Source organism: Heptranchias perlo, chromosome 20, assembly GCF_035084215.1.
Source record: "Heptranchias perlo isolate sHepPer1 chromosome 20, sHepPer1.hap1, whole genome shotgun sequence".
Lineage (NCBI taxonomy): Eukaryota > Metazoa > Chordata > Chondrichthyes > Hexanchiformes > Hexanchidae > Heptranchias > Heptranchias perlo.
In genome coordinates this window covers 21,850,020-21,877,805 of record NC_090344.1, presented here as the reverse complement: position 1 = coordinate 21,877,805, position 27,786 = coordinate 21,850,020, and the positions used below count along the sequence as shown (strand labels likewise).

At 44.9% G+C, this 27,786-nt stretch overlaps 1 protein-coding gene and 3 non-coding genes across 4 annotated transcripts in view; 2 read left to right on the top strand and 2 right to left on the bottom strand.

The window, feature by feature from the left end:
• Positions 1–27,786, top strand: part of LOC137335973 (zinc finger protein 271-like) — a 34,743-nt gene that overhangs the window by 1,791 nt on the left and 5,166 nt on the right. The window contains exons 2-4 of the mRNA XM_068001479.1: positions 1,157–1,393; positions 12,589–12,727; positions 16,730–17,596. Coding sequence (XP_067857580.1) covers positions 1,157–1,393; positions 12,589–12,727; positions 16,730–17,596 — 1,243 coding nt within the window. The remainder of the gene's footprint in view (positions 1–1,156; positions 1,394–12,588; positions 12,728–16,729; positions 17,597–27,786) is intronic.
• On the bottom strand, positions 1,193–1,264 carry trnaw-cca (transfer RNA tryptophan (anticodon CCA)). The gene has a single exon. It is a non-coding gene; the product is annotated as a tRNA-Trp (tRNA).
• On the top strand, positions 7,586–7,671 carry trnak-uuu (transfer RNA lysine (anticodon UUU)). Its single transcript is given in 2 exon segments — positions 7,586–7,622; positions 7,636–7,671. It is a non-coding gene; the product is annotated as a tRNA-Lys (tRNA).
• On the bottom strand, positions 22,294–22,387 carry trnay-gua (transfer RNA tyrosine (anticodon GUA)). The gene is made up of 2 exons: positions 22,351–22,387; positions 22,294–22,329 (listed from the first exon to the last, which is right to left on the bottom strand). It is a non-coding gene; the product is annotated as a tRNA-Tyr (tRNA).

Sequence of the window (27,786 nt, the reverse complement as noted above, 5' to 3'; positions counted from 1 at the left end):
ACCTTTACTTTTCCTACTGTCTCAGTCTTTTATTTCTTTACCCTTCTCTGCTGGTGTTGCAGGTTACATCAGCCTTCGCCGTTCAAGGAAACCTGAGAAGTCTATCGGGGACAACGCAGAGAGAGAAGAGCCAGAGACAGGGAGAGATAGAGGGATGAATGCAAAGAAAATAAGGTGTATAAATGTCAGGTTTAGCAAACTTGCAGAATTTAAGTTACAGATTCCGTCTCCGGATCTTGCAAGAAAAGTTTTAACATCCAATTGAAAGCATCGGCCACGCTGTTGTATCTGTCATGCTGGGAGAGAGGTAAATACGGTTAATTAACAACAATTAATCTGTTTGAGCATTGAAGAGATCTTTAAACAGTAGCGCTTCCAACAGAATTCAAACCTACGCAGGAAAACCCCAATTGGAATTTTGAGCCCAACGTTTCAACCATTCGGCCATCGCAGCTGTCAACCCCATGTTCGTGCAGACAGAATTCCAAATGGACACATGCAGGGCCTCTCGGTACGAGCATTGGTGGTTCAGGGGTAGAATTCTCGCTTGCTATATGAGAGACCCGGGCTCGATTCCCAGCCAATGTAGGAACGTTTTGCATTCTGCACCAATAAGTAACTTCGGAACAGGGTCCAATGGTCACTGTTTCAAGGTCTGTTCAATGCTCAAATCAATGAATTGGAACGAATTGACCGCATTTGCCGCGAGCTGGAGTTGTTCCCCTTCGAGCAGAGAAAATTCAGAGGAGATTTGATCGAAGTGTTCAAAATCATGAAGGGTTCAGATGAAATAAAGAAAGAAGAGCTTTTCTAATTTGTGGAATGGTCTGGAACCACAGGACACAGAATTGAGGTGATTGGCAAAAGAACCAAAGGCAACATGAGGGAAAACTTTTTAAAGCAGTGAATAGTTATAATCTGGGATGCGCTGTCTGTGAGTGTGGTGGAAGCAGATTCAATCGTGGCTTTTAAAAATGAATGGATAAACACTTGATGGGGAAAATGCAGAGCAACGGGGAAAGTGCCCGGGAATGGGAAGAACTGGATTGCTCTTACAAAAGGCAGGTACGGGATTGATGGGTCGGACGGTCCATTGTATGATTCCATGATAATTGTTATTTTACAAATAGTGAACACACCATCCGCTGTGAAATAGAGTCAGCGAGACACTGAAACGCCGTGAAAATGTTTATGACCCCGATGTGATTCGAACACGCATCCTTCTGATCTGGAGTCAGACGCGCTACCGTTGCGCCACGAGGTCCATACAGCACAGTTTGAGCCGGATCCATGGGAGGGAGATCGGTATTGAACGCCACAGGGACTCTCAGAGGCGGAAGCAGCAGCAGCAACAGCGCAAGAGCCCCGCTCTCCAATCCAGCCGCCGCCCGTGGTGAGTTACCGGTCCCGGCCTGAGCCCTGTCTGGGAGCCGCCTGCCGCTCTCTCTTTACAGAACGGTACCGATCCTGTTTCAGCTCACACACAGGATCAGGAATCCCGCTCCTGACAGATTCACTTCTTTAAACCTTAGATTCAATTAATTGGGATTTAATTCAATCCTCATCTGCCCTCCCCTTTGTCAGTTCAGGACTTCATTTAAACCGATACTTGGAGCTCTGTTTTACAGGTTGCCCACTACAAACACATTTTGCTGCTAACTTCTGCTCAATAAAAAGTGCCCAAGAACTCGGGAATTTCTCCTGGGTACTGAGTTCGAGTTAAGGAACAATAGAGGTGCGATTACACTGCTGGGTGTATTCAATAGGCCACCAGCGAGTGGGACGGATATAGAGGTGCAAATGTGCAGGGAAATTACAGAGAAGTGCAAAAGCCATAGAGTAGTGATAACGGGGGATTTCAACTATCCTAATATAGACTGGGATAACAATAATATAAGGCGCAAAGAAGGGGAGGAATTTTTGAAATGTGTTCAGGATAACTTTCTCGACCAGTACGTTTCTGGCCCACTGAGGAAGGAGGCATTGCTGGACTTGGTTCAATGGAATCAGTCGGGCCAATTGGAGCAAGTGTCAGTGGGGAAGCATTTAGGGAGCAGCGATCAGTTTCATAAGGATTAGAATAGCTATGGAAATGGACTTTGTCCACTCTAAAGTAAAAATACTCAATTGGAGGAGGGCCAATTTCAGTGGGATGAGAACAGATCTGGCCTGGGTAAATTGGAATCCAACATTGTCAGGCAAAACTATAATTGGACAGTGGTTTGTCTTTAAAAAGATGATTCGGGTATAGAGAAGGTACATTCCAACGAGGGAGAAAGGGGGGGCAACTAAAGCCAGATCTCCGTGGGTAATAAGAGAGATAGAGAGTAAGATGAAGTGGAAAAAAGAGGCGTATGTCAGGTATCAAGCTGATAACACAAGTACCAAACCGAGATAATATAGAAAGTTCAGAGAGGAAGTGAAAAAACAATAAGGGGGGCAAAGAGAGAGTATAAGAAGAGCAGACAACATACAGGGGAATCCAAAAGTCTTCTACAGACATGTTAACAGTAAACGGGTAGTAAGAGGAGGGGCGGGGACGATTAGGGATCATAACGGAGATCTACACATGGAGGCAATTGGCATGGCAGAGGTACTAAATGAGTCCTTCGCATTGTTCTTTAACAAGGAAGAACATGCTGCCAGATTCTCGATAAAGGAAGATATAGTTAAGATACTGGATAGGCTGAAAAATGAGAAAGAAGAAGTACTAGAAAGGCTTGCTGTACTTAAAATAGATAAGTCAACTCGTCTGGATGGGATGCACGCTCGGATGCTGAGGGAAGTAAAGGGGGAAATTGGAGAGGTACTGGCCATAATCTTCCAGACATCCTTAGATATGGGGATGGTGCCAGAGGACTGGAGAATTGCAAAGGTTACAACCTTGTTCAAAAATGAGTGTAAAGATAAACCCAGCAACTATAGGTCAGTCAGTTTAACCTCGGTGATGGGAAAAGTTTTGGAAACGATAATCCGGGAGTGAATTAACAGTCACTTGGACGAGTATGGATTGATTAGGGAATGCCAGCACAGATTTATTAAAGGCAAATCGTGTTTACCCAACTTGATGGAATTGTTTGATGAGGTAACAGAGAGGATAGATGAGGTCAATGCAGTTGACGTGGTGTATATCGATTTTCAAAAAGCGTTTGATAAAGTGCCACGTGGTAGGCTTGCGCTCAAGATTGCGGCCCGTGGAACACAGGGAGCAATAGCAACATGGTAACAGAACTGGCTAAATGACAGGAAACAGAGAGTTGTGGTGAATGGTTGTTATTCGGACTGGAGGGAGGTGTACAGTGGTGTTCCACAGGGGTCGATGCTGGGACCACTGTTTTTCTTGATGGATATTAATGACTTGGACTTGGGAGTAAAGGGTACAATATCAAAATTTGCAGATGACACAAAACTTGGAAGGGTAGTGAACAGTGAGGTGGATAGGCTTCAAGAGGATATGGACACGTCGGTGGCATGGACGGACACGTGGCAGATGAAGTTTAACACGGCAAAATGCGAGGTGATGCATTTCGGTGGGAAAATGAGGAGAGGCAATATAAACTGGAGGGCACAATTCTAAAAGGGTTAGAGGAACAGAGGGATCTGGGGGTATATATGCACAAATCGTTGAAAGTGGCAGGGCAGTTTGAAAAAGCGGCTTAAAAAGCAGACTGGATCCTGGGGTTATAGAGAGGGGCGTCGAGTAGAAAAACAAGGAAGTCATGATGAACCTTTATAAACCAAATCGAATATTGTATCCAGCGCATTTTTGGAAGGATGTGAAGGCCTTGAGAGGGTACAGAGGAGATTTACTGGAGTGATTCCAGGGATGAGGGACTTAAATTACATGGATAGACTGGAGAAGCTGGGATTGTTCTCCTTGGAACTGAGAAGGTTCAGAGGAGATTTGATAGAGATATTCAAAATCATGAAAGGCCTAGACAGAGCAGATAGAGAGAAACTGTTCCCATTGGCGGAAGGGACATGAACCAAAGGGCATACATTTAAGGTGATTGGCAAAAGGACCAAAGGTGACATGAGCAAAACTTCTTTACACAGCGAGTGGTTGGAATCGTTGATTTTTGTGCTTTGCATGTGATGAAATTTCACCATTTTAAAGACTGTACCGTAAGAGTGCGATTAAAAGTTCAGTGCTTCTGACACCAGGAATCTGCTGCAGCCGTTGTTAAATTTATCAATAACAGGCAATTGTCCCCGTTTATCACAGAAACGCCCTAACCGAATATGCGATCAAGATGAAAGTAACGCAACGAGAAGCATCTGATACAACACAAAGGCATCGGGCGATGACAAACATCCCCACCCGTTTTGCTTTTCCAACATAAAGAGTGTGACATTTATTCTCTGAACATAGAAACAGTCTGGTCTCGCTCACTACAGAAATCTCCATGTCACAGCGAATTAGCCTTTCGGGACCTTGTCTGTCAAGATGAATTGTGATTTCCGTGAAACCAATGTTCCATTCCTTTATAAGTTTCATGTGCCTGCTCTCCGATCACAAGGTTTTTGTTTAGTCCACGGGGTAAATGTTGGACTAACAGCCCTGCTCAGCCGGCAATGATCACGGTACATTTTCTTGCAGACAAAACACACATTGAAACCCTGGAACTTTGAGGCGATGAATCCTGAGGAAAAATAAAATAGGTGCTCGAATCAATCTAATCAATAGCACCATCGAGACAAGTGAAGAGGTCACCTGCTAAACCAGTAATTCACTGAGCGAAAGCTTGAGGTTGCAGCGACCAATATAACAGCTGTCTGTCTACTGAGAGGTTACTTTTCTAAAATGAATGGTTGAAGCTTGCAGGACTGAAAATCCAACGAGCCGGTCTTCACTCTCAAACCAGCAACTGTGAAGTTAAGAGGTACGTGCCGGAGAAATACTCAATTTCAGCGCGGTGACATTGGGCCAGAGTAAAGTTCAGTTATATGATTACCGAGTGGCGAGAGGGTGGATTTGGAACTCCTGATCGACCGCACTGTGCATTTTCCAGATCTGCTTGAAGCATCAATCCCTTCAATTCATCACTTACAGAGACAATTCGATTCTCGTTTTTCTTCCCCTGAGATTGGCGAGATCTTCAAAATTGAAAGCGACCCATATCAGAGCGAACCTCGTCACTGACATGCTCACAGATACAAAGCGGCCAAACTCAGTTTCAGTGAGATGAAAGCCCAGAGCGGTTTCAAGGTGAAAGGCAACTGCAAAGAAAGCTCGTTCAATGAAAGTGCAGGTCATTGAGATGCCTTGAAGTTCCTGATTGTTTGAATTGAACTTCTTCCGAAAGCGCTTGAGATTCAGGTGGAGTGATTTGGGGACTTCTTTCCCACTTTGCAAAAGTTTGTACCGCAGCTCAAGAACAAAAGTCCAGGGCTAAATTAGGGCTTCTCCGGGGTATGAACCTCGAATCGAGAATTATACCCCTACCTGATCGAGCCCAGAAATAAATCAGTCCAAGTAAAATAACGGTATTGGAGAAAATAATTCGACTAAAGATAGAGAAATCTCCACCCCAGGGAACTAAGAGGAATAGGTGAGGAAATTTTACATCCTTAAGTCATGATCGTTCAAAACTCTCTTGTTTCAGGAATTGTTCCGTGGATTGAAAAATTTCCAAAGTCACTTCATTATTCAGGAAGGGGAGGAGAGATAAAGTAGAAAATTACAGACCTATTAGTATAACGTCTGTTGTGGGGAATTTACCAGTATCTGTTATTGGGGAAAGAATGACTGAGCAAACCCTAATATTCCTTTCTCCTCCATGTGTTTATCTCGCTTCCCCGTAAATGCATCGATGCTTTTCGCCTTAACTACTCCTTGTGGTAGCGAGTTGCACATTCCAGCGAGTCTCATTGTAAATATGGTTCTCTTGAATGCCATATTGGATTAAATGTGACTATCTTATATTTATGGCCCCAATTTTGTTCTCCTCCCCACAAAATTGCAAACACCTCTGACCTATGAAACCCTTGCATAATCTTAAAGTCCTATTTCAGGTCACCCTCAGCCTTCTATTTTCCATGGAAATGAGCCGAAGACTGTTCAATCTTTCAATATGGGGAAGTGTGAGGTCATCCACTTTGGACCTAAGCAAGATAGATGAGAATATTTTCTAACTGGTGAGAAGCTCGGAACTGTGGAGGGAGGAAAGATGTTCACGGGTCCAAGTGCAGAAATCATGAAAAGTCAGTGGGCAGTTCCAAAAAATAATTTAAAAGGCGAATGGAACTTTGGCCTTTATCTTAAGGGAGCTGGAATTCAAAGGGGTGGAAGTTATGTTACAGTTATATAAACTCTGCTGAGACCACATTTAGAGTACTGCATTCAGTTCTAGGCACCACACCTCAGGAAGGATATATTGGCCTTGGAGGGGGTGCAGCGCGGATTCACCACAATTATACCGGGGCTAAAATGTTTACATTATGCGGACAAGTTGCATAGAAAAGGTTTGTTTTTCATTGTGTATAGAAGATTAAGTGATGATGTAATCGAGTTGTTGAAGGTGATTAAATGAACCAATGGTGTGTGTGTGAGCTGTGAGACACCTTGAAATCCCAATCCTCTCCACCACTGGGGACTGAGTCTTCCAACATACAGGGATTTTCACTCGTGCAAGTTTCATCCACATTTTCTGCTCTTCATTTCTCCGACCTGCTTGTTGCGTCTTTTCCTTCAATTCAGAACTTACAGGAAAAACTCGATTCTGCGGTCAATCTTCGGGTCACGTGGTGAGATTTCAAAGAATTGAAATCGACCCTTATCAACCCCAGGATGAAGCTGTTTGATGCGAGCACTGTTGACACAGACCGTGCGCGGCTGCAGTGGCGCAATTGGTCAGCGCGCGTTACTTCCACAATAATTATACGCTCGATTAATGCTGGAGTTGTGAGCTCCAGCGCCGTCGAAGGTAGTTGAAACTTCTCAACATTTTGACTGGATTTCAAGGTAAAACCGGTTCCATAACGCATCGACTTCTTCATGTCCCCATGTGGGCACTGAGGCTCCTCTGGCCGACCGTCTTGCAATAGCAGGTGAGAGTTTATTTGTTAAAAGGAGGGAGAGGGGGCAATTGGCGACAACTGAAATGGTAAAGCGGCCGGCACGACATCTTTAAATCGAAAGAAACAAAAACACAATTCTTCTGTCCGTGAAGCAGGTATTCATCGGTTTGAAGTGTCGTGTCGGGAAAATTCGGGAGGCAAATCTGCTGCCTGGTGTCACGGTGTATCGGGTGAAATTATTCAGCTTTCAATTGTTGATCGGCTGAAAGGTCGAGAGGCCTTTTCCAGCTCCCGTGTGGAACAAGTTCAGCTTTGGAGCCATTGGGTAAAGTGTTGTTTTTAATTGCTGCTAACGAATGAAAAGACATTTTGTACAAACAAGAAGAATTGCAAAATCACGAGTTCGCTGTCCATGTTTCTTTCATCATGTTCAACAGAAACAAGGATTCTCCTCAACACGTTGCTGAAAATTGTATAAAAGGGATACTCCCCCCAATTCGACATCGACAGGGATAATTCAGAGTCCGACCATGAATCTGTATGATGGAAGCTAATCCAACAGCGAGCCTGGATAGCTCAGTCGGTAGAGCATCAGACTTTTAAGAACGGGTGGTGATCTGAGGGTCCAGGGTTCAAGTCCCTGTTCAGGCGAAAACTTTTAAAATAGCTGGCAAGTTCTGCTTTTCCAGCGGAGCAAAATCAGCGAAAGGAGCAAGAGTTGGCCATCCAGTCCCTCGAGCCCACTTCGCCAATTTGATGAGGTCATCGCTGATTTTCGACCTCAACTCCACTTTCCTGACCTGTCCCCATATCCTTTGAGTTCCTTCGTGTCCAGCATTCTATCTATCTCAGTTTTCAATCTATTCAATGGCTCAGCATCCACAGCCCTCTGGGGTCGAGAATTCCAATAGTTCACAACCTTCTCAGTGAAGAAATTATTCCTCATCTCTGTACTGAATGGCCGGCCCCTTATCTTGAGATTATCATCATTAGCTCTAGACTCTCCAGCAAGGGGAAACAGCATCCCAGCATCTACCCTGTCAAGCCCTCTAAGAATTTTATATGTTTCAATGAGATCACCTGATTATTGAAAACTGCAGAGAATATAGGCCCATTCTACTCAATCTCTCCTCACAAGACAACCCTCTCATCCCAGGAATCAATCGAGTGAACCTTTGTTGCATCCACTCTAAGGCAAGTGTATCGTTCCGCAGGTAAGGAGATCAAAACTGTACACAGTACTCCAGATGTGGTCTTACCAAACCCTATATAATTACAGCAAGGCTTCCTTATCTTTGTACTCCAACCACCTCGCAATAAAGGGCAACATACCATTTGCTTTCCTAATTGCTTGCTGCATCTGCATGTTAACTTTCTGTGATCCGTGTGCAAGAGCACACAAATCCCTCTGAATACCAACATTTCGCAGTCTCTCACCTTTGAAAAGATATTCTGCTTTTCAATTCTTCCTACCAAAGTGAATAACCTCACATTTCCCCACGTTATAATTCATCTGCCAACTTCTCGCCCACTCACTTAACCTGTCTGTATCACTTTGCATCCTCTTTGCGTCCTCCTCACAGCTTACTTTCCCACCTAGTTTTGTATCGTCAGCAAACTTGGATACATTACACTCGGTCCCCTCATCTAAGTCATTAATATCGATTGTAAATATCTGAGGCCCAAGCACTGATATTCACGGCACCCCACTAGTTACAACCTGCCAACCCGAAAATGACCTGTTTATTCCGACTTTCTATTTTATGTACATAAACAAATCCTCAATCCATGTTAATATATTACCCACTATCCCATGAGCCCTAATCTTGTCTAACAAACTTTTGTGTGGCACCTTATCGATTACCTTTTGAAAATCCAAATATTCTAGATCCACCGGTTCTCCCTTATCTACCCTGCTATCTACACCCTCAAAACCTCTAATAGAGTTGTCAAACACGATTTCCCTTTCACAAAACCGTGTTGCATGTGCCTAATCATGTTATGATTATCTAAGTGTCCTGTTATCAAGTCCCTAGTAATAGATTCGAACATTTTCCCTCCTACTATTGTCAGGCTAAATGGCTTGTAGTTCCCTGTTTCCTCTCTCCCTCCTTTCTTGAATAGCGGGGTTACTTTTGGTACCTTCCAATCCATGGGGACCTTTCTAGAATCATGGGAACTCTGGAAGATAAAACCAATGCATCCACTATCTCTGCAGCCACCTCTTTTAATACCCTAGGATGTAGGCCACCAGGGCCAATGAATTTGTCAGCTTTTAGTCCCATTAATTCCTCCAGTACTTTTTCATTACTAATCTTAATTGCTTTAGGTTCCTCACTCTCATTAGAACCTTGGTTCCCCAATAGTTCTGGTATGATTTTTGTGTCTTCTACTATGACGACAGATACAAAATACTTGTTTAACGTCTCTGCCATTTCCTTATTCTCCAATATAAATTCTCCTGTCTCTGTCTCCAAGGACCCATGTTTACATACGCTAATCTCTTCCTTTAAACATTCTTAAGAACATAATAACATAAGAAATAGGAGCAGGAGTAGGCCAATCGGCCCCTCGAGCCTGCTCCGTCATTCAATAAGATCATGGCTTATCTGATCCTAACCTCAAATCTAAATTCATGTCCAATTTCCTGCCCGCTCCCCGTAACCCCTAATTCCCTTGTAGAAGCTCTTACAATTCATGTTTACATTTCCTGCTGGTTTATCCTCTTTCTATATTCTCCCATTTTAGCAATTTCTTGGTCATCCTTTGCTGATTTCCAAAACCCTCCTAATCCTCAGGCTTACTACTCTTTTTGGGAAGAATATAAGCCTCTTTTACCCGAATTCCATCATTAATTTCTCCACTTTTCCGGTGGTGTTTTTAATCCTCAAGCGAATGTAATTTTGTTGAGAAATTATGAATTATTTCTTTAAATGTTCGCCATTGATTATCCACCATCATATTTTTAATCTAATTTCACAAACCATCTCAGCCAACTCACCCCTCATAACTCCGTTATTGGTTTTGTTCAGATTTAAGACCCTAGTTTCGGACTTAACGACATCATTCTCAAACTCAATCTGAAATTCTATCATTTTATGATCATTCTTCCCCAGAGGATCATTTACTTTCAGATTACTAATTAATCCAGTCTCATTACACAATATTAGATCTAAAATTGCCTGTTCCCTTGTTGGGTCCTCGACATATTGATCTAGAAAACTGTCTCGAATGCATTCCATCAACAAAAAACAGCTTATCTTGAGTTGCGAACATGGTGTCAACACGATAGGATGATTATGACTGGAAGACACGGCCAGATCTGCCAGGTGAATTAAATGTTTGCTGCAAACACGGAGAATTAATGAAACCAAGACTTCCCTGCAGAGCAAGGAGTTGGAAAGAAAGATGCTGGGCATTGAGAGGCGAAGGATTTTGTAGATAGCAGGATGAATGGACAAAAGGATCTCAACTCCCTGCTTCTTTTCTACACTGATAAATCGAGACAAAAATATCATCTCCGTGCTTCTTTCAGATAATGAATGTCTTAATGCTCAAGAGATCGCTGATCCAAGCCAATTATCTCCACTCGCACTCTCCTTCCAATCTTGCACACGTTGCTCAGCTTTGAAATTATGCATTTTTTCACACTGGGATTCAATTTGAAGAAAACGATGCTGTGATCAGCTGGTGTTGTTCCGGAAATGGAGTAAAAGAAGATACATAAAAGGCTAATGATAACAGTGACTGTTCGAACACTGTGAGCTACATTTAAAGGTTCTTCATCATTTAAAGTGTCAGGCAGCAGATCTTTTCCAAATCATGACAGAAATGGCAAGAAAATTTCATGCAGACTTTGATCAACGGCACGACTTTCGAACAGGAGGCATTTTACAGAAGGCTAGAAAGTGCATTGTTTATCGCTCTTATGGGTTGTAAAATTGAAGAATGATGGGCTGCTGGCTGTTCAGGCAGGAGCGGTGAAATTACTCATGTTGATCAGGAGCGAGCTTTGTGCTCAGTCGGGGGAATTTGGTTGGTGCTATTTTGAACAACACCAGGAAAGTCAAGTTCCCTGATCGGGAATCAAACATGGTGCCGCGGCGGCGAGAGCGCCGAATCCTCAGCACTAAACCACCAGAGAATCCGCTGCAATTTTCATTCAAGCAAGCAGACCAACGCTGCCTTTCCGACTTGTACCTTTGAAACTCACGTCACTTTCGCCCAGACAAGTTGCTCGCACAAAATGGAATTTACTGTTACAACATGAAAGCCTTTTTTCTGACAACGACAGCACCAAGTGCGGGTAGGCAGGTACATGAAATGGACAGTGAGGGGAAATGTTACCACAAGCTGCTGGTGCAACTGTTTCCATTTCCAAAACGCACGCACCGAATCAGTGAAACTCCTCGGAAATTTAAAAGGCAACGCAGGGCTGTCATGTCTCACATGAAGCAACTGACACACACAAGATTCTGCCATCACCTGCCATCTCCTTCTGTTTCTGTCACTACTTTATCTCGAGCTTCCTCTGCACCTCCAAATGCCGGTGAAGTAGATGTTCAAAGTAAATACAGAGACTTAATGAGAAAAAAACCTCAACTGGAAATGAGGAGAGGGGAAGAATGGTGTTGGGTATTGAGAGACGATGGATTTTGCAGATACCTGGATAAATTGACACAACGACCTCATCTCTCTGCTTCTTCGGATACTGAATATCTTAATGCTCAAGAGATGTTCGCACTGCCCCAGGCCCATTATCTCCAGTCGCATCTCCCACCAATCTTGCATATGTTGCTTCGCTCTGAAATTGTGCATTTTTTTACACTAGGATTCCATTTGAAGAAAACATTGCTGTGATCAGCTTGTGTTGTTCAGGAGATGGAGCACAAGAAGATACATAAAAGTCCAATGATAACAGGGACGGTTCAGACACTGTGAGCTACAGTTAAAGGTCGGCAACATTTAAAGTGTCAGGTAACAGATCTTTTCCAAATCTTGACAGAAATGGCAAGAAAAAGGAACGCGGACTTTGATCAATGTCACGACTTTCAAATAGCAGACATTTTATACAAGGCAAGAAAGATTTGCAAGGATGTTGCCTGGACTGTAGAATTTTAGCCAAGAGGAAAGATTGGATAGGCTGGGGATGTTTTCTTTGGAACAGAAGAGGCTGAATGCAGATTTAATTGAGTTGTACAAAACTATGAGGGGCCTAGTGTGGATTGGAAGGACCCATTTCCCTTCACAGAGAGGATAGTAACCAGGGGCATAGATTTAAAGTGATTGGTAGGAGAATTAGTGTGGAGCTGAGGAGAAATTCTTTCGCCCAAGGGTTGTGGGGTCTGCAACTCACTGCCTGAAAGGATGGTGGAGGCGGACACCCTCATCGCATTTGAAGAGTACGTGGGTATGTACTTGAAGCGCTGTAAACTATAAGGCGACAGACCAAGAGCTGGAAAGTGGGATTAAGCTGGACAGCTCTTTTTCGGCTGGCACAGACACGATGGGCCGAACGGTCTCTTTCTGTGCCGTAAATTCCGATGATTCTATGATTCTAATTAACAGTAAGCAGGATAGTTTCGGGGTCATGAGGACGCTACTGAAGAAAAATAACTGCTGCGAACCAAGCAATGTGTCCCTGCAAACCACAGACTCGGGAAGCTCCAGCTCCAGTGACAGGGATGGGTCACAACAGTGTATAAAAGTGAGCGGATACTGATGTAAGGGGCAGTCGGGACTGGAGACACCGGAGATCAAGCTCAGGGCGCCTGAGGTTCCATCCAGAGGGATCATCTCGTGTACACGGGGGACTTACATGTTTACTCTGGTACGGTAGAGGAAAGAGAATTTGCTCATATATTTCTGAATAAGGTATTAAAGTTGCTGACTCTCAGACTTGTTAATTAATAAGACAATGCATTGGTTAGAACCTTCCACCCCTAAGGCTCCCTGCTCCTCTACTTTAAAACTTTGACCATTTAGTTTACATTTCATCTCATTTTTCTTCCTCTCAAAATGTATCACGTCACATTTCTCTCCATTAAACTTCACCTGCCTGTTTACGAACCTGTGGACGTCACAATGACGTCACTGACTCCTCTTCACAGTTCCCCACGCTGCCAATTTTGGCGTCATCTAGAGATTTTCACCTTGTGTCCCACATACCCAAGCTCAGATCATTCTCTGTATTGAGAAGAGCAATGGTCCCAACTCTGACCCTGGGGGACACCAATGTTTACATCCCTCCAGTCTGAAGAACATCCATTAACCACTACGCTCTGTTTTCTGCCCTTTACACAACTTCCTATCCACACTGCCCCATTCATTTTAATACCGTGAGTATTAATTTTATCAACAAGCCTCCTGTCCGGCATCTTATCAAACACCTTTTCACAATCCATCGACACAACATCCACTACATTCCCTTTAACGGTAGACTCGAGTTATCTCAAATAATCCATGTTGGCTGTTCTTAATTAATGTGTTTATCCAACAAATGTTGAAATGTTTGCTCCACCTTATCTGGTTTCATCTGTTTCAAGCCACAACAGAAAGGTCGAGTTTGCTCCTGGAGCTTAAGATAAATTATTTTTTTAAAATGATGCTTCAGACAATGGGGTCATCTGGGCTCAGACACGCCCATTCGGTGACGCAACTCACGCCCCTCACACACTCCGATTGGTTGGAGGACCAACTGTTCTCTCATCCCTCCAGTCAATTTACCATAAGACCATAAGATCATAAGAGATAGGAGCAGGAGTAGGCCATTCGGCCCCTCGAGCCTGCTCCGCCATTTAATGAGATCATGGCTGATCTGATGTTTACCTCAACTCCACTTACCCGCCCTTTCCCCATATCCTTTGACTCCCTTGCGAATCAAAAATTTGTCGAACTCAGCCTTGAATGTATTCAATGACTCAGCCTCCACAGCTTTTTGGGGTAAAGAATTCCAAAGATTCACAACCCTCTGGGAGAAGAAATTCCTCCTCATTTCCGTCTTAAACGGGCGACCACTTATTCTGAGACTATGCCTCCTAGTTTTAGATTCCCAATGAGGGGTAACAACCTCTCAGTATCTACCCTGTCGAGTCCTCTCAGAATCTTGTATGTTTCAATAAGATCTCCTCTAATTCTTCTAAATTCCAATGAGTATAGGCCCAACCTGATCAATCTTTCCTCATAAGACAGCCCTTCCATACCCGGAATCAACCGAGTGAACCTTCTCTGAACTGCCTCCAATGGAAGTATGCCCTTCCTTAAATAAGGTCACCAGAACTGTACGCAGTACTCCAGATGTGGTCTCACCAGCACCCTGTACAGTTGTAGCATGACTTCCCTGCTTTAACACTCCAACCCCCTCGAAATAAAGGCCAATATTCCATTTGCCTTCCGGATTACCTGCTGCACTTGTATGTTGACTTTTTATGTTTCATGTACGAGGACACCCAGATTCCTCTGTACCGCAGCATTTTGTAGTATTTCTCCATTCAAATAATATTTTGCTTTTTTATTTTTCCTCCCAAAGTGCATGACTTCATATTTCCCCACGTTATATTCCATCTAACAAATTTTTGCCCATCCGCTTAACCTGTCAATATCTCTTTACAATCACTTTGTGTCCTTATCGCAACTTGCTTTTCCACCTATCTTTGTATCATCAACAAATTTGGCCACAAGACACTCTGTTCCTTTATCCAAGCCATTATTATATACTGTAAAAAGTTGAGGCCCCAGCACTGATCGCTGTGGCACCCCACTCGTTACAGGAAATTGCAATAAATTCCTGCTGCTCCTTTTGGTCCGGATATCTCGTTAATCACCATGGCGGGATTAATGGAGAAACTGACGGTTCTGAGGTGCAGTTGGAAAATAAACATTAATTGAACCCGTCAGTTGCAACAATTAATAAAACGAAATTAATACAAGTTACCGAATAAAATTTTTTCTGGAGTTCACCAAAGTGTGTGTGGGGGGGCTTCTATGCCGCGTGTTTGTGTCGGTTTAAATGGCACGAAGGGCTGGGCTTTCAGTTTATTTCATTATCCTTGATCCAAACATTCAAATGTTTTTGCTTTTCGTACAGACATTACGATAAGCAATGGCGGCTGTAGCACCCAGCATGCAGCGCGGTAGAGATTGTGCCCTATCTGAATCAGAGGAGCACAGTGCGCAGGCGCATTAGTGACTCATTATCAGGCAGTGTGTCCTGAGCATGCGCGGTCAGTCGAGGCTGCGGGAGGAGCGCGTTCGGTGCAGGTGAGAGGATCGGAGCAAGAGGATCAATAAACCCCGGGGCCCGGGTCCGGGCTCAGGCCCAGGCTCAGGCTTCACAAACCCCGAGTGCGGCCCCAGACCCGAATATAAAACAGTGAACATTATCCCCCCTCACTACCCGCCGGTTTCCGGTTTCTCCCGTTTCGCTCCGGACCAACTCTCAACAAAAGGCCGCGGCCCCGCGCATGCGCGGTGTAAACTGGGAATTCTCAGGGAGCGTCTGTAAATGAAGGAGAAATGGTGATCGGTCAGGGAGCGTCTGTAAATGAAGGAGAAATGGTGATCAATCAAGGAGCGTCTGTAAATGGAGGCGAAATGGTGATCAGTTAGGAAGCGTCTGTGAATGAAGGAGAAATGATGATCGGTCAGTGAATGTCTGTAAATGAAGGAGCAATGGTGATCTCTATACCTTTATTCATCCAGGGAGCTCTAGCTTCGGATGCCGTTCCTTTCCTCCTCATTGGAATCTGTCTACTCAGTACCCAATCCAACTCCTCTTTGGAGGCCTCCCACTGTTCAATTACTGTTTTGCTCGCCAATTTTTGATTCCAATCCATGCGGACAAGATCCCTTTTTAACTCACTGATATTAGCCCTCCTCCAGTTAAGAACTTTCACATTTGACTGTCCCTTGTCCTTTTCCATAACTGTTCTAAACCTAATGAGATTATGATCACTGCTGCCCCACTGAAACATGCTCCACCTGCCCCACTTCATTCTCCACACCGAGCCCACTGCTGTACTCACATTCACTCTCTCACATTCACTCTGTCACAGTCTCTCACGCTCACTCTCACATTCACTCTTTCACACTCTCTCACATTCACTCTCTCACATTCACTCTTTCACACTCTCTCACACTCACTCTCTCACACTCACTCTCTCACATTCCTCTCTCACCCTTTCACTCATGGTTTAGCACCACTGAAAGATGATGCGATGGGTTTGGATTTCAGCTCAGGGAGGAGGGAGAGTGTGTGAGATGGGGATTTATAGCTTTGAGGAACAAGAGAGTAAAGAATGTTCCATAGAAACTAGAATTGTCTGTTCTAAATTTTTATCCTGTACTTACAGTGATAACTTTTATAAACTCCTTTTACAGGGTATTTGAAGGGGTGGATTTGCAGACAGGAAACTCAAACCAAAGACCACGTCAAGATCTGACAGAGTCACTCGATTCATCAGGACCTGAATATCATCGGCCTTTGAATGTGGAAGGAGAAACGTTTGTCTGTTCTATCCGTGGGAGAAGATTTCAAACATCAGTGTGAGTGGAAAATCACCGAGACACACACACCCGAGTGAGAGTGTTCCAGTGCACTGACTGTGGAAAGAGCTTTAACCAGTTACACAGCCTGAAAAAACATCACACCATTCACAGCGGGGAGAAACCGTACACGTGTTCTGTGTGTGGACGAGGCTTCAACTGATCGTCCAACCTGGAGAGACACAAGGACACCCGGACCACGGAGAAACCGTGGAAATGTGGGGACTGTGGGAAGGGATTCAATTACCCATCACAGCTGGAAATTCATCGACGCAAACACACCGGGGAGAGGCCGTTCATCTGCTCCGTGTGTAAGAAGAGATTCACTGAGTCATCCCACCTGCTGACACACCAACGAGTTCACTCTGATGAGAGATCTTTTACATGCTCTGACTGTGGGAAGAGCTTTAAAAGCAGAAACAAACTTCTGAGACATCAGCACAGTGACACTGGGGAGAGGCCGTTCATCTGCTCAGTGTGTAAGAAGAGATTTACTCGTTCGTCCACCCTGCTGAGACACCAGCGAATTCACACTGGGGAGAGGCCATTCTCCTGTTCCGTGTGTAAGAAGAGATTCACTCAGTCATCCAACCTGCTGAAACACCAGCGAGTTCACACTGGGGAGAGGCCATTCTCCTGCTCCGTGTGTAAGAAGAGATTCACTCAGTCATCCACCCTGCTGATACACCAGCGAGTTCACACTGGGGAGAGGCCATTCTCCTGCTCTGTGTGTGGGAAGAGATTCACTGAGTCATCCAACCTGCTGAGACACCAGCGAGTTCACACTGATGAGAGACCTTTTAAATGTTCTGACTGTGGGAAGAGATATAAAAGCAAAAGGAATCTGCTGACACACCAACGTACTCACACTGGGGAGAGACTTTTTAAATGTTCTGAATGTGAGAAGGGCTTTAAAAGCACAAATGATCTCCTGAAACACCAACACACTCACACTGGGGAGAGACTGTTCACCTGCTCCGTGTGTGGGAAGGGATTCACTAATTCATCACACCTTCTGAAACATCAACTTGTTCACACTATTGAGTGACCTTTTAATTCACTGACTGTGAGAAGAGCTTCAAAAGCAGAAATGAACTGCTGACACATCAACTCACACCTATTGGGGAGAGACTGTTCACCTGCTCCGTGTGTGGGAAGGGATTCACTCAGTCATCAGACGTGCTGAGACACCAGCGAGTTCACATATGACTGCAGGGGTTGGATTCTGCTGTTAATCCCATCCAGGACTGAACCATGTTCATTCTGACAGTTGGGGTTTGTTTCTGCTGATGTTAATAACCCCTATAACTGGGCTGGAGTTTAATATTCTGAATATCTGTAAAATAAATCAGCTTTATTTTAAACACTTTATTGTTGATTTTGGTCTTTCCCACCTGAGTGTTTAGCATCACCTGGCTGGATCCCAGAAAGGACAATCTGGGGGGAGGATCGTCCGGTGGGAACAGAACTTCAGCCTGGACACAGTCCTTCAGGGCCACACTGAGAGGGGCAAACGGCACTTTGGTCTTTCTCATCTCTCTTCACTGACAGTAAAGTCGCCGTGCGGGTTTATCTTGCGTGTAAGAAATGTGTCCCAGCCGCTCTCTTTCATGGTTCCGATCTCCGAGGCACGGAACAGAAGGGTCCTTTCCAATGGATTGAAGAAGGACAATGGTGAATGCTGGAAAAGTGCTGTCAAATCAGAGATTGGTGTAAAACTGTGATCGATTCCTGACTGGAAGTGAAACGGCAGGTTTAAGTCTCCAGTCTAAAAATAACTGGTAATTATTCTATGAAGATTTAAATTGTTTGTGTGACAGTCCTGAGTCTACCAATTAAGGCAGGCGAAAATAAACCCATTTAAAATCAGTGGGTTAAAGTGTGCAATAAAATAATGAAGAGTTAATTCACAGGAGCCTGTTAACTGCTGGTACAATTATACAACAGTCATTTGATCTGTAGGTAAAGAAGGACCTGCAGTGTGTTTCCAGAATTCCCTGTTTTATTGATGTCTTTGTGTTAGACACCAGGATAATGAAAGATACACGACCCTGACCATTCACGGGGTGGGGGCGATCTCGACAGTTACTCTGGGATCACCCCCGCTGCGGGACTCCACCACTGACCCTGCTGAAGGTTGTAGGCTCAGGGAGTGGGGCCTCCAGGAGTGGACTGTGAGAAAGCTGGGTTTCAGTATCCTGACAAATATATGCTGAGGAACCAGAGGAATCCTTACTAAGGAACCGTCTGGGGTTTTACCTCTCAGTGTGGGTCTGGCGGTGAATGATTCCTGAGTCCCCGAACTGTCTTACATTTAACCCAGATCGGATCAGGATGAATTCAGTTTACAGGAGAATTGGGACAAATATCACCCACAATCGAGGGAGACAAAAGCAGCCATTAGAGAAACTCAGAGATCTTTGGAAAAGAAGATGGTGCACAATTGTGGTAATAATAGTAAAAGATTTTCCAGCTACGTCAGGATTCAGAAGACCATTAAAGATGGTTTAGGTCCACTGAAAGACAGTTCAGGATAGATCCCTGGGCTATGGTACAGCTGTTAAATGAGTATTTCTCATCAGTCTACACTCCTGTGGATGATGCTCAGATTCCAGCTGTGGGATGTGCTGTCAACAATAACATCATAAATATTAAAATAGAAAGGGATGTGATCTTGGATAAAATATGAAATCTCAAAATGGATTGTGCTCCAGGTCCAGATGATATCCACCCCCGGGTGTTCAAAGAGATGGGACGGGTGCTCTGTGAGCCCCTTGCCTGTATCTTCAACAGCTCAATAGAGTCAGCGATAGTCCCCTGAGATTAGAAGGTAGCTCACATAGTTCCAATTTTCATTAACGGGGACAAAATTGAACAGCAAAATTGAAGTCAATGGGAATCGGGGGAATACTCTCCAGTGGCTGGAGTAATACCGAGCACAAAGGAAGATGGTAGTGGTTGTTGTAGGCTAATCATCTCAGCTCCAGGACATTGCTGCAGGAGTTCCTCAGGGCAGTGTCCTAGGCCCAACCATCTTCAGCTGCATCATTAATGACCCTCCCTCCATGATAAGTTCAGAAATGCAGATGTTCGCTGATGATTGCACAGTGTTCAGTTCCATTCGCAACCCCTCAGATAATGAAGCAGTCTGTGCCTGCTTGCAGCAAGACGTGGACAACATCCAGGCTTGGCCAGATAAGTGGCAAGCAACATTCGCGCCAGACAAGTGCCAGGCAATGACCATCTCCAACAAGAGAGAGTCTAACCATCTCCCCTTGACATTCAATGGCATTACCATCACCGAATCCCCCACCATCAACATCCTCGGGGTCACCATTGACCAGAAACTTAACTGGACCAGCCATATAAATACTATGGCTACAAGAGCAGGTCAGAGGCTGGGTATTCTGCGCCAAGTGACTCACCTCCTGACTCCCCAAAGCCTTTCCACCATCTACAAGGCACAAGTCAGGAGTATGATGGAATACTCTCCACTTGCCTGGATGAGTGCAGCTCCAAAAACACTCAAGAAGCTCGACACCATCCAGGACAAAGCAGCCCGGTTGATTGGCATCCCATCCACCGAGCACCAATCACACATCCCACCACAAGATCTTTAATATCCCGTCTCATCCCCGGCCACCATCCAATTTATCCTAATTTGTCCTCCATATCTTCCCATTTAGGGTGTCCGCCTGCGTTAGAGCCACGGATCCGCTGCATTTCCGAATCGAATTGGGAATCTCTTGAAGTAAATCACTATCCTCCTCACAGTTTATTATCCTCACTGTTCACTGCACTTTCAAGTTTTGTGTCATCTGCAAATTTGGAAATTGTGCCCTGTATACTCAGGTCCAAGTCATTAATATATATCAAGAAAAGCAGTGGTCCCAGCCCCGACCCCTGGGGAACACCACTGTACACCTCCCTCCATTCCGAAAAACAACTGTTCACCACTACTCTCTGTTTCCTGCTATTTAGCCAATTCTATATCCATGCTGCTACTGCCCATTTTATTCCATGGGCTTCAATCTTGATGACAAGCCCATTATGCGACACTTTATCAAACGCCTTTTGAAAGTCCATACACACCACATCAACTGCATTGCCCTCATTGACCCTCTCTGTTACCATATCAAAAAAACGCGATCAAGTTAGTTAAACAAGATTTGCCTTTAACAAATCCGTGCTGGCTTTCCCTAATCCTTGTCCAAATGACTGCTAATTCTATCCCGGATTATCGTTGCTAGAACTTTCCCCACTACCGAGGTTAAACTGACTGGTCTGTGGATGCTGGGTTTTATCTTTCACCCTTTCTTGAACAAGGGTGTAACATTTGCAATTCTCCAGTCCTCTGGCATCACCCCCATACCTAGGGATGTTTGGAAGATTATGGCCAGTACCTCTGCAATTTCCACCGTTACTTCCCTCACTAACCGAGGATGCATCCCATCCGGACCAGGTGACGTTTCTACTTTAAGTACAGACAACCTTTCAAGTACCTCCTCTTTATGAATTTTTAGCCAATCCAGTATCTCAACTACATCTTCCCTTACTGACACTTTGGCAGCATTTTCTTCCTTGGTAAAGACAGATACAAAGTATTTATTTAGTACCTCTGCCATGCCCACTGCCTCCTACTGCTACTTCCTCACTATAACTGGGGCCAGTGGTGCAATGGATAAGGCATTTGACTAAAAATCACAAGATTATAAGTTCGACTCCGATCGGGCTTGGAATTTTTTTTTGGAAACTCTGCATTATTTTATCACATTCAATACCTTGCAAGCTGTCCTACTTGCTGGTGCTGCCTGGCTGCATACCTGGTAAGTGCCTTCTTAGTGCAGCAAGCAATGGTTCAGTGTCATAATCTGAAAGTCATGAATTCAATCTTCAGAGAAGGCATCAGGGATTACGAAGATTTTTTTCCATCTCTCACCTCATCTTTCCATCTTTCTGCATAGCAAAATCAAGAACTTTTGCTGACTGCAGCACATCAAAAGATTTGCTGCCCCTTGACCTCTCTGTACCCAAACACACAGTGAAATTTAGGAAGTTCATGGGCTATGGAATCACTGACAACACTCTTGTTTCTGTATAATTGCACCAAGACAATCGGTGAGTGGAGAATATAATCAACGATCCCGCTACTTCTCACATGCCAAGTGAGCGCTCCACCAGTTGAGCTAATTCCTCGTTTGCTGTTTGTAAATCGCCCTTCACAGTTCCCGCCTCGCACTCACCTCCAAGCTGCTCCACGACCAGCAGAGAAATCTTGCCTTGGGTTGCCGCTCCCTGAATATATTAAATACTTTGCTCCAATCGGCGGTATCGAGCATCAGCAAGTGAGGAACAGCAGAACGGGAAGCCACAGTAATCATGAATGATGCTGAGAAGAGCCCGAGCCTGCGGAAGGAAGACGAGGTCACCGGAAAGCAACAGCCGCCCGAGCCTGAGGGAGCAGCGTGAGCCCTGTCTGACTGACTGATCGAAGACCTTTTTGCCTGAAATTGAGGGCGATTTGAAGTGTTGCTGCGCAAAGGCACTCCCTGCTGGTGAGCAGAGGCAAATGCTCGAGTGAAACAGCCGTGCTCGGGCAGACACAGAAAGCTTCAAGAAATGAAAAGCGGTGTCCTGTGACTCAGTGGCAACATGTTAATCTGTAAACTGCCTGTAAAGTTAAGAGAGCGACCTTGAGGTAATTGCTGCTTATTCCAAAAGCACACTCACTCCTTCGAGCCGGAATTGAACCAGCGACCTAAGGATGACTTTACTTTGTTTAATTCACTACAGTCCTCCGCTCTACCAGCTGAGCTATCGAAGGGAAGCGATACAAAGAATTGTCTTTGGTGATTGTTCACCGTGCTTCTGTTGACATGTTCAGACTCATGGAGTCCGGTGCTGATCGAAGACTTCTTTTGCCTGAAAGCCAGAGCTGAGTGTTTTGAAGTATTGCTGCTCAAAAGCACTCCCTGCTGGTGAGCAGAGGCAAAACAGCCTTGTTTGGGCAGACACAAAAAGTTTTAAGGTTTGAGAAAGGAAAAGAGGCGTCCTGTGCCTTCATGGCAACATGTTAATCTGTAAGGTGCCTGTAAAGTTAAGAGAGCGACCTTGAACTAATTGCTGCTTATTGCAAAATCACGCGTACTCCTTCGAGCAGGAATTGAACAAATCACGTAAGGATGACTTTATCTTATTTTCCACGACAGTCTTGTCGCGCTACCAGCTGAGATATCGAAGGGAAGCGGCAAAAATGTTTCACTTTGGTGATTGTTCACCGTGCACCTTTGACACACCCGGACTCGTGGATTCCAGTGCTCATGACTGAGGCTGACTCGGTACCTGCTCATACCGCAGTGATGTGGGAGTGTGAGCTGCTCCGTGTTCTCCACAGCCTGGGCCAGTGACACAATGAATAATGCGACTGATTATTGATCTGGAGATTGTGGGTTCAAGTTTACGGAGGATGTAAAGTGGAAGGCCGGGCCTGGAGAGCATTGGAATAGTCGAGTCTAGAGGTAAACAAAGGCACGGATGAGGGTTTCAGCAGCAGAACTTCATTCTGGCAGTTGGGATTTGTTTCTGCTGATGTTAATAACCGCTGTAACTGGGCTGAAATTCAATATTCTGGATCTATGTCAAATAAATCAACTTTGTTTAAAACAGAATGGGTCAATTACTTGATGAATTCAAGATAAGAGACTAATTGATGTCCTAATTACCGATTATTATGCCTTTTCTCCTTTCTCACTTCAGATGATTTCAGTTCTCATACCTTCAATTACTCTCATGGCCAAGTCCCAGTTCCCCGGTCCTTCCTGAGTGCCTCTCCCAGCCTTGGGATCCAGGGAAGGTATCAGTAATGTACCCGGGATCACTAAACACAAAACCCAGTCTGTGAATCACTTTCAGCTACTGGACTTATCGTGTGTCCCACAGCATCTCTCTCACCTTCGATGTGTGAATAGAGCATCAGGTCTGGGAATCTCGGCTTCGATTTAAATCCACTCTGCAAATGTATTTAACAAAATACAAACAAGTAAACACATCACGGCCCAATAATCCAGCACTAAATTCAAAGGAGTAAGTCTGTTATCAAACTCCTTGAGTGGACAGAATAAAGAAAAATCCCAACTCTAAGATCCCCTCGAATCCTTTGCAAATACCTTACAAATCTTGACAATAATCAACAAGTCTAATTTAATGTTGATCTTTATCTTGAGTGGGGTTGGAATACAGAAGTGATGCTTCAGTTGTAAAGAACCTTGGTCAGACCCCACCTGGAGAACAGGGCACCGAACCTAAGGAGAGATAAATCGGCCTTGGGAAAGATACAGTGCAGATTCACCAGAATGACGCCGGGGTTAAAAGGATTAAATTATGAGGACGGGTTGCATAAACTTGGTTTTTATTCCAATGAGTTTAAAACATTGAGATGTGATCTCATCGAGATGATTAAAATAATAAAGGGATTCAATAAGGTAGATACAGAGAAATGATTTAATCTGGAGGAGGAATCCAGAACAAGAGGGCATAAGAAATAGGAGCATGAGTGGGCCCCTCGAGCCTGCTCTGCCATTCAGTAAGTACATGGCTGATCTTCTACCTTAACTCCACTTTCCTGCCTGATTCCTTGAGTCCTTCTGTGTCCAAAAATCTCTCGATCCCATTCTTGTATATATTCAACGTCTGAGCGTCCACAGCCCTCTGGGGTAGAGAATTCCAAAAATTCACCATCTTCTGAGTGAAGAAATTTTTCCTTATCTCTGTCCTAAATGGCAGATCCCTTATCCTGAGACTATGCCTCCTAGTTCTAGATTCTCCAGCCAGGGGAAACAGCCTCTCAGCATCTACCCTCTCAAGCCCTCTAAGAATTTTAGACGTGTCAATTAGATCACCTCTCATTCTTCTAAATTCCAGAGATTATAGGGCCATTCTGTTCAATCTCTCCTCACACAACAACCATCTCATCCCAGGAATCAATCCAGTGAACCTTTGTGGCACCCCCTCGAAGGCAAGTATATCATTCCTCGGGTAAGGAGACCAAAACTGTACACAGTACTCCAGGTGTGGTCTCACCAAAGCCCCATATAATTGCAGCAAGACTTCCTGACTCTTATACTCCAACCCCCTTGCAATAAAGGCCAACATTCCATTTGCTTTCCTAATTGTTTGCTGTACCTGCATATTAACTTCATGTGATCCGTGTACAAGGACACCCAAAACCCTCTGAACAACAGCATTTCTTAGTCTCTCACCTTTTAAAAAAATATTCTGCTTTTCTATTCTTCCCACCAAAGTGAATAATTTCACATTTCCCCACATGATACTCCATCTGCCAACTTCTTGATAATCTTAACATTAGAGCGAGGTCATTTATGAGCAAAATAAGACAGTAATTTTTACACACAAATGGTGGTGGAAATCATAAACTCACTTCCCCGAAAGGCTGTGGATGCTGGGGCTCGATTGAAATGTTCAATATTGAGATTGATGGGTTTGTGTTGTGTGAGGGTTGAAAGGGATCTGGAGCTTGAATCTGATCAACAAGCCTCCTGTCCGGCATCTTCTCAAACACTTTTTAACAATCCATCTTCACAACCTCCATTGCATTTTATCCCCACACTGTGTTATTCCCTCCAATAATCCCTGCTGTCTGTCCTGAATTAATCCATTTCATTCCCAATGTTGAAATCTTTGCTCCACCCACTCGGTTCCATCGGTTTTTCTCCACAACACAAAGGGCCAGTTTTCCCCAAGAGTTTCACACCAATCAGCTTTCAAAATGAGGCAGACTTTCAGCCAATGAGGGAGATCCGGGCTCAGCCCCGCCCACTCGGTGCCGCAAGTCCCGCCCCTCACACACTCCCATTGGTTGGAGGACCAACCGCCCGCTCGGTCCTCCAGTCCCTCTCCGCTCTTCCTATTGGTCCGGAGCTCCCGTCAATCACCCGGGCAGTGTGAGCTGAGCATGCGCGGCGGGCGGGGAGTGAGGCCGAGATCGTGTCCGCAACAGGTGAGAGATGGGCGGGGGGAGCGGGTTAATAAACCCCGGGGGAGGGGGCGGGGGCTTCACAAACCCCGAGTGCGGCCCCGGGCCCGAATATCAAACAGTGAACATTCTCCTCTCTCTCTCTACACTCCGGGGGCTCCGGTTTAGATCAGACCCGAAACTCGACAAACGGCCCGCGGCCTCCGAGCATGCGCAGAGTCAGCGTCAAACCTCGTGACTCATCGAATCAGGGAGCGTCTGTAAATGAAGGAGAAATGGTGATCGGTCAGGGAGCGTCTGTAAATGAAGGAGAAAAGGTGATCGGTCAGGGAGCGTCTGTAAATGAAGGAGAAAAGGTGATCGGTCAGGGAGCGTCTGTAAATGAAGGAGAAAAGGTGATCGGTCAGGGAGCGTCTGTAAATGAAGGAGAAATGGTGATCGGTCAGGGAGCGTCTATAAATGAAGGAGAAAAGGTGATCGGTCAGGGAGCGTCTATAAATGAAGGAGAAAAGGTGATCGGTCAGGGAGCGTCTGTAAATGAAGGCGAAATGGTGATCGGTCAGGGAGCGTCTGCAAATGAAGGGGAAATGGTGATCAGTCAGGGAACATCTGTCAATGAAGGAGAAATGGTGATCGGTCAGGGAGCGTCTATAAATGAAGGCGAAATGGTAATCGGTGAGAGAGCGTCTGAAAATGAAGGAGAAATGGTAATCGGCCAGGGAGTGTGTGTAAATGAAGGAGAAATGGTGATCGGTCAGGGAGAGTCTGCAAATGAAGCAGAAGTGGTGATCGGTCAGGGAGAGTCTGTAAATGAAGCAGAAGTGGTGATAAGGCAGGGAGCGTCTGTAAATGATGAAGAAATGGTGATTGGCTCCGAAAGAGTCTGTCAATGAAGGAGAAATGGTGATTGGTCAGGGAGCATCTGCAAATAGATGATAAATGATGACAGATCAGGGAACGTCTGTAAATGAAAGCGAAATGGTGAAGGTCGGGGGAGTCTGTCGATGAATGAGAAGTGGTGATCGGTCAGGGAGCATCTGTAAATGAAGGAGAAATGGTGAATTTCAGGGCAAGTCTGTCAATGACGAAGAAAATGTGACGGCTCATAAAAACATAAGAAATAGGAGCAGGAGTAGGCCATACGCCCCCTTGAGCCTGCTCTGCCATTCAATAAGATCAAGGCTGATCTTTGACCTCAACTCCACTTTCCTGCCCAATCCCCATATCCCTTGATTCCCTTAGAGTCCAAAAATCTATCAATCTCAGCCTTGCATATACTCAACGACTGTGCATCCACAGCCCTCTGAGGTAGAGAATTCCAAAGATTTACAACCCTCTCAGTGGTGAAATTCCTCCTCATCTCAGTCTTAAATGGCCGACCCCTTATCCTGAGACAATGCTCCTACTTCTACACTCTCCAGCCAGGGGAAACATCCTCTCAGTATCTACCCTCTCAAGCCCTCTCAGAATCTTACAAGTTTCAATGAGATCACCTCTCATTCTTAGAACCATAGAAAAGATACAGCACAGAAGGGGGCCATTCGGCCCATTGTGTCCACGCTGGCTCGAAGAACAACCAGGTGCCCATTCTAATCCCACCTTCCAGCACCCGGTCCGTAGCCCTGCAGCTTACAGCACTTTAGATGCATGTCCAGGTACTTTTAAAAAAGAGTTGAGGGTCCCTGCCTCTACCACCAATTCGGGCAGCGGATTCCATACACCCACCACCCTCTGGGTAAAACAGTTTTTCCTCGTGTCCCCTCTAATCCTTCCGCCAATCAGCTGAAATCTATTTCCTCTAGTTCTTGAACTCTCTGCTAGGGGAAACAGATACTTCCTGTCTACTCTATCTGGGCCCCTCATCATTTTGTACACGTCAATCAAGTCACCACTCAGCTTCCTCTGCTCCAAGGAAAACAACACCAACCTATCCAATCTCTCCTCGTAGCTGCAATTTTCAAGCCCTGGCAAGATTCTTGTAAATCTTCTCTGCACTCTCTCCAGAGCAATAACGTCCTTCCTGTAATGTGGTGACCAGAACTGCACACAATACTCCAGCTGTGGCCTTACCAGCGTTTTATACAGTTTATACAGTCATTACATCCGTGCTTTTGTATTCTATACCTCGGCTAATAAACGGAGAGCATTCCGTATGCCTTCTTCATAACCTTATCTACCTGTACTGCCACCTTCAGGGACCTGTGCACATGCACTCCATGGTCTCTCACTTC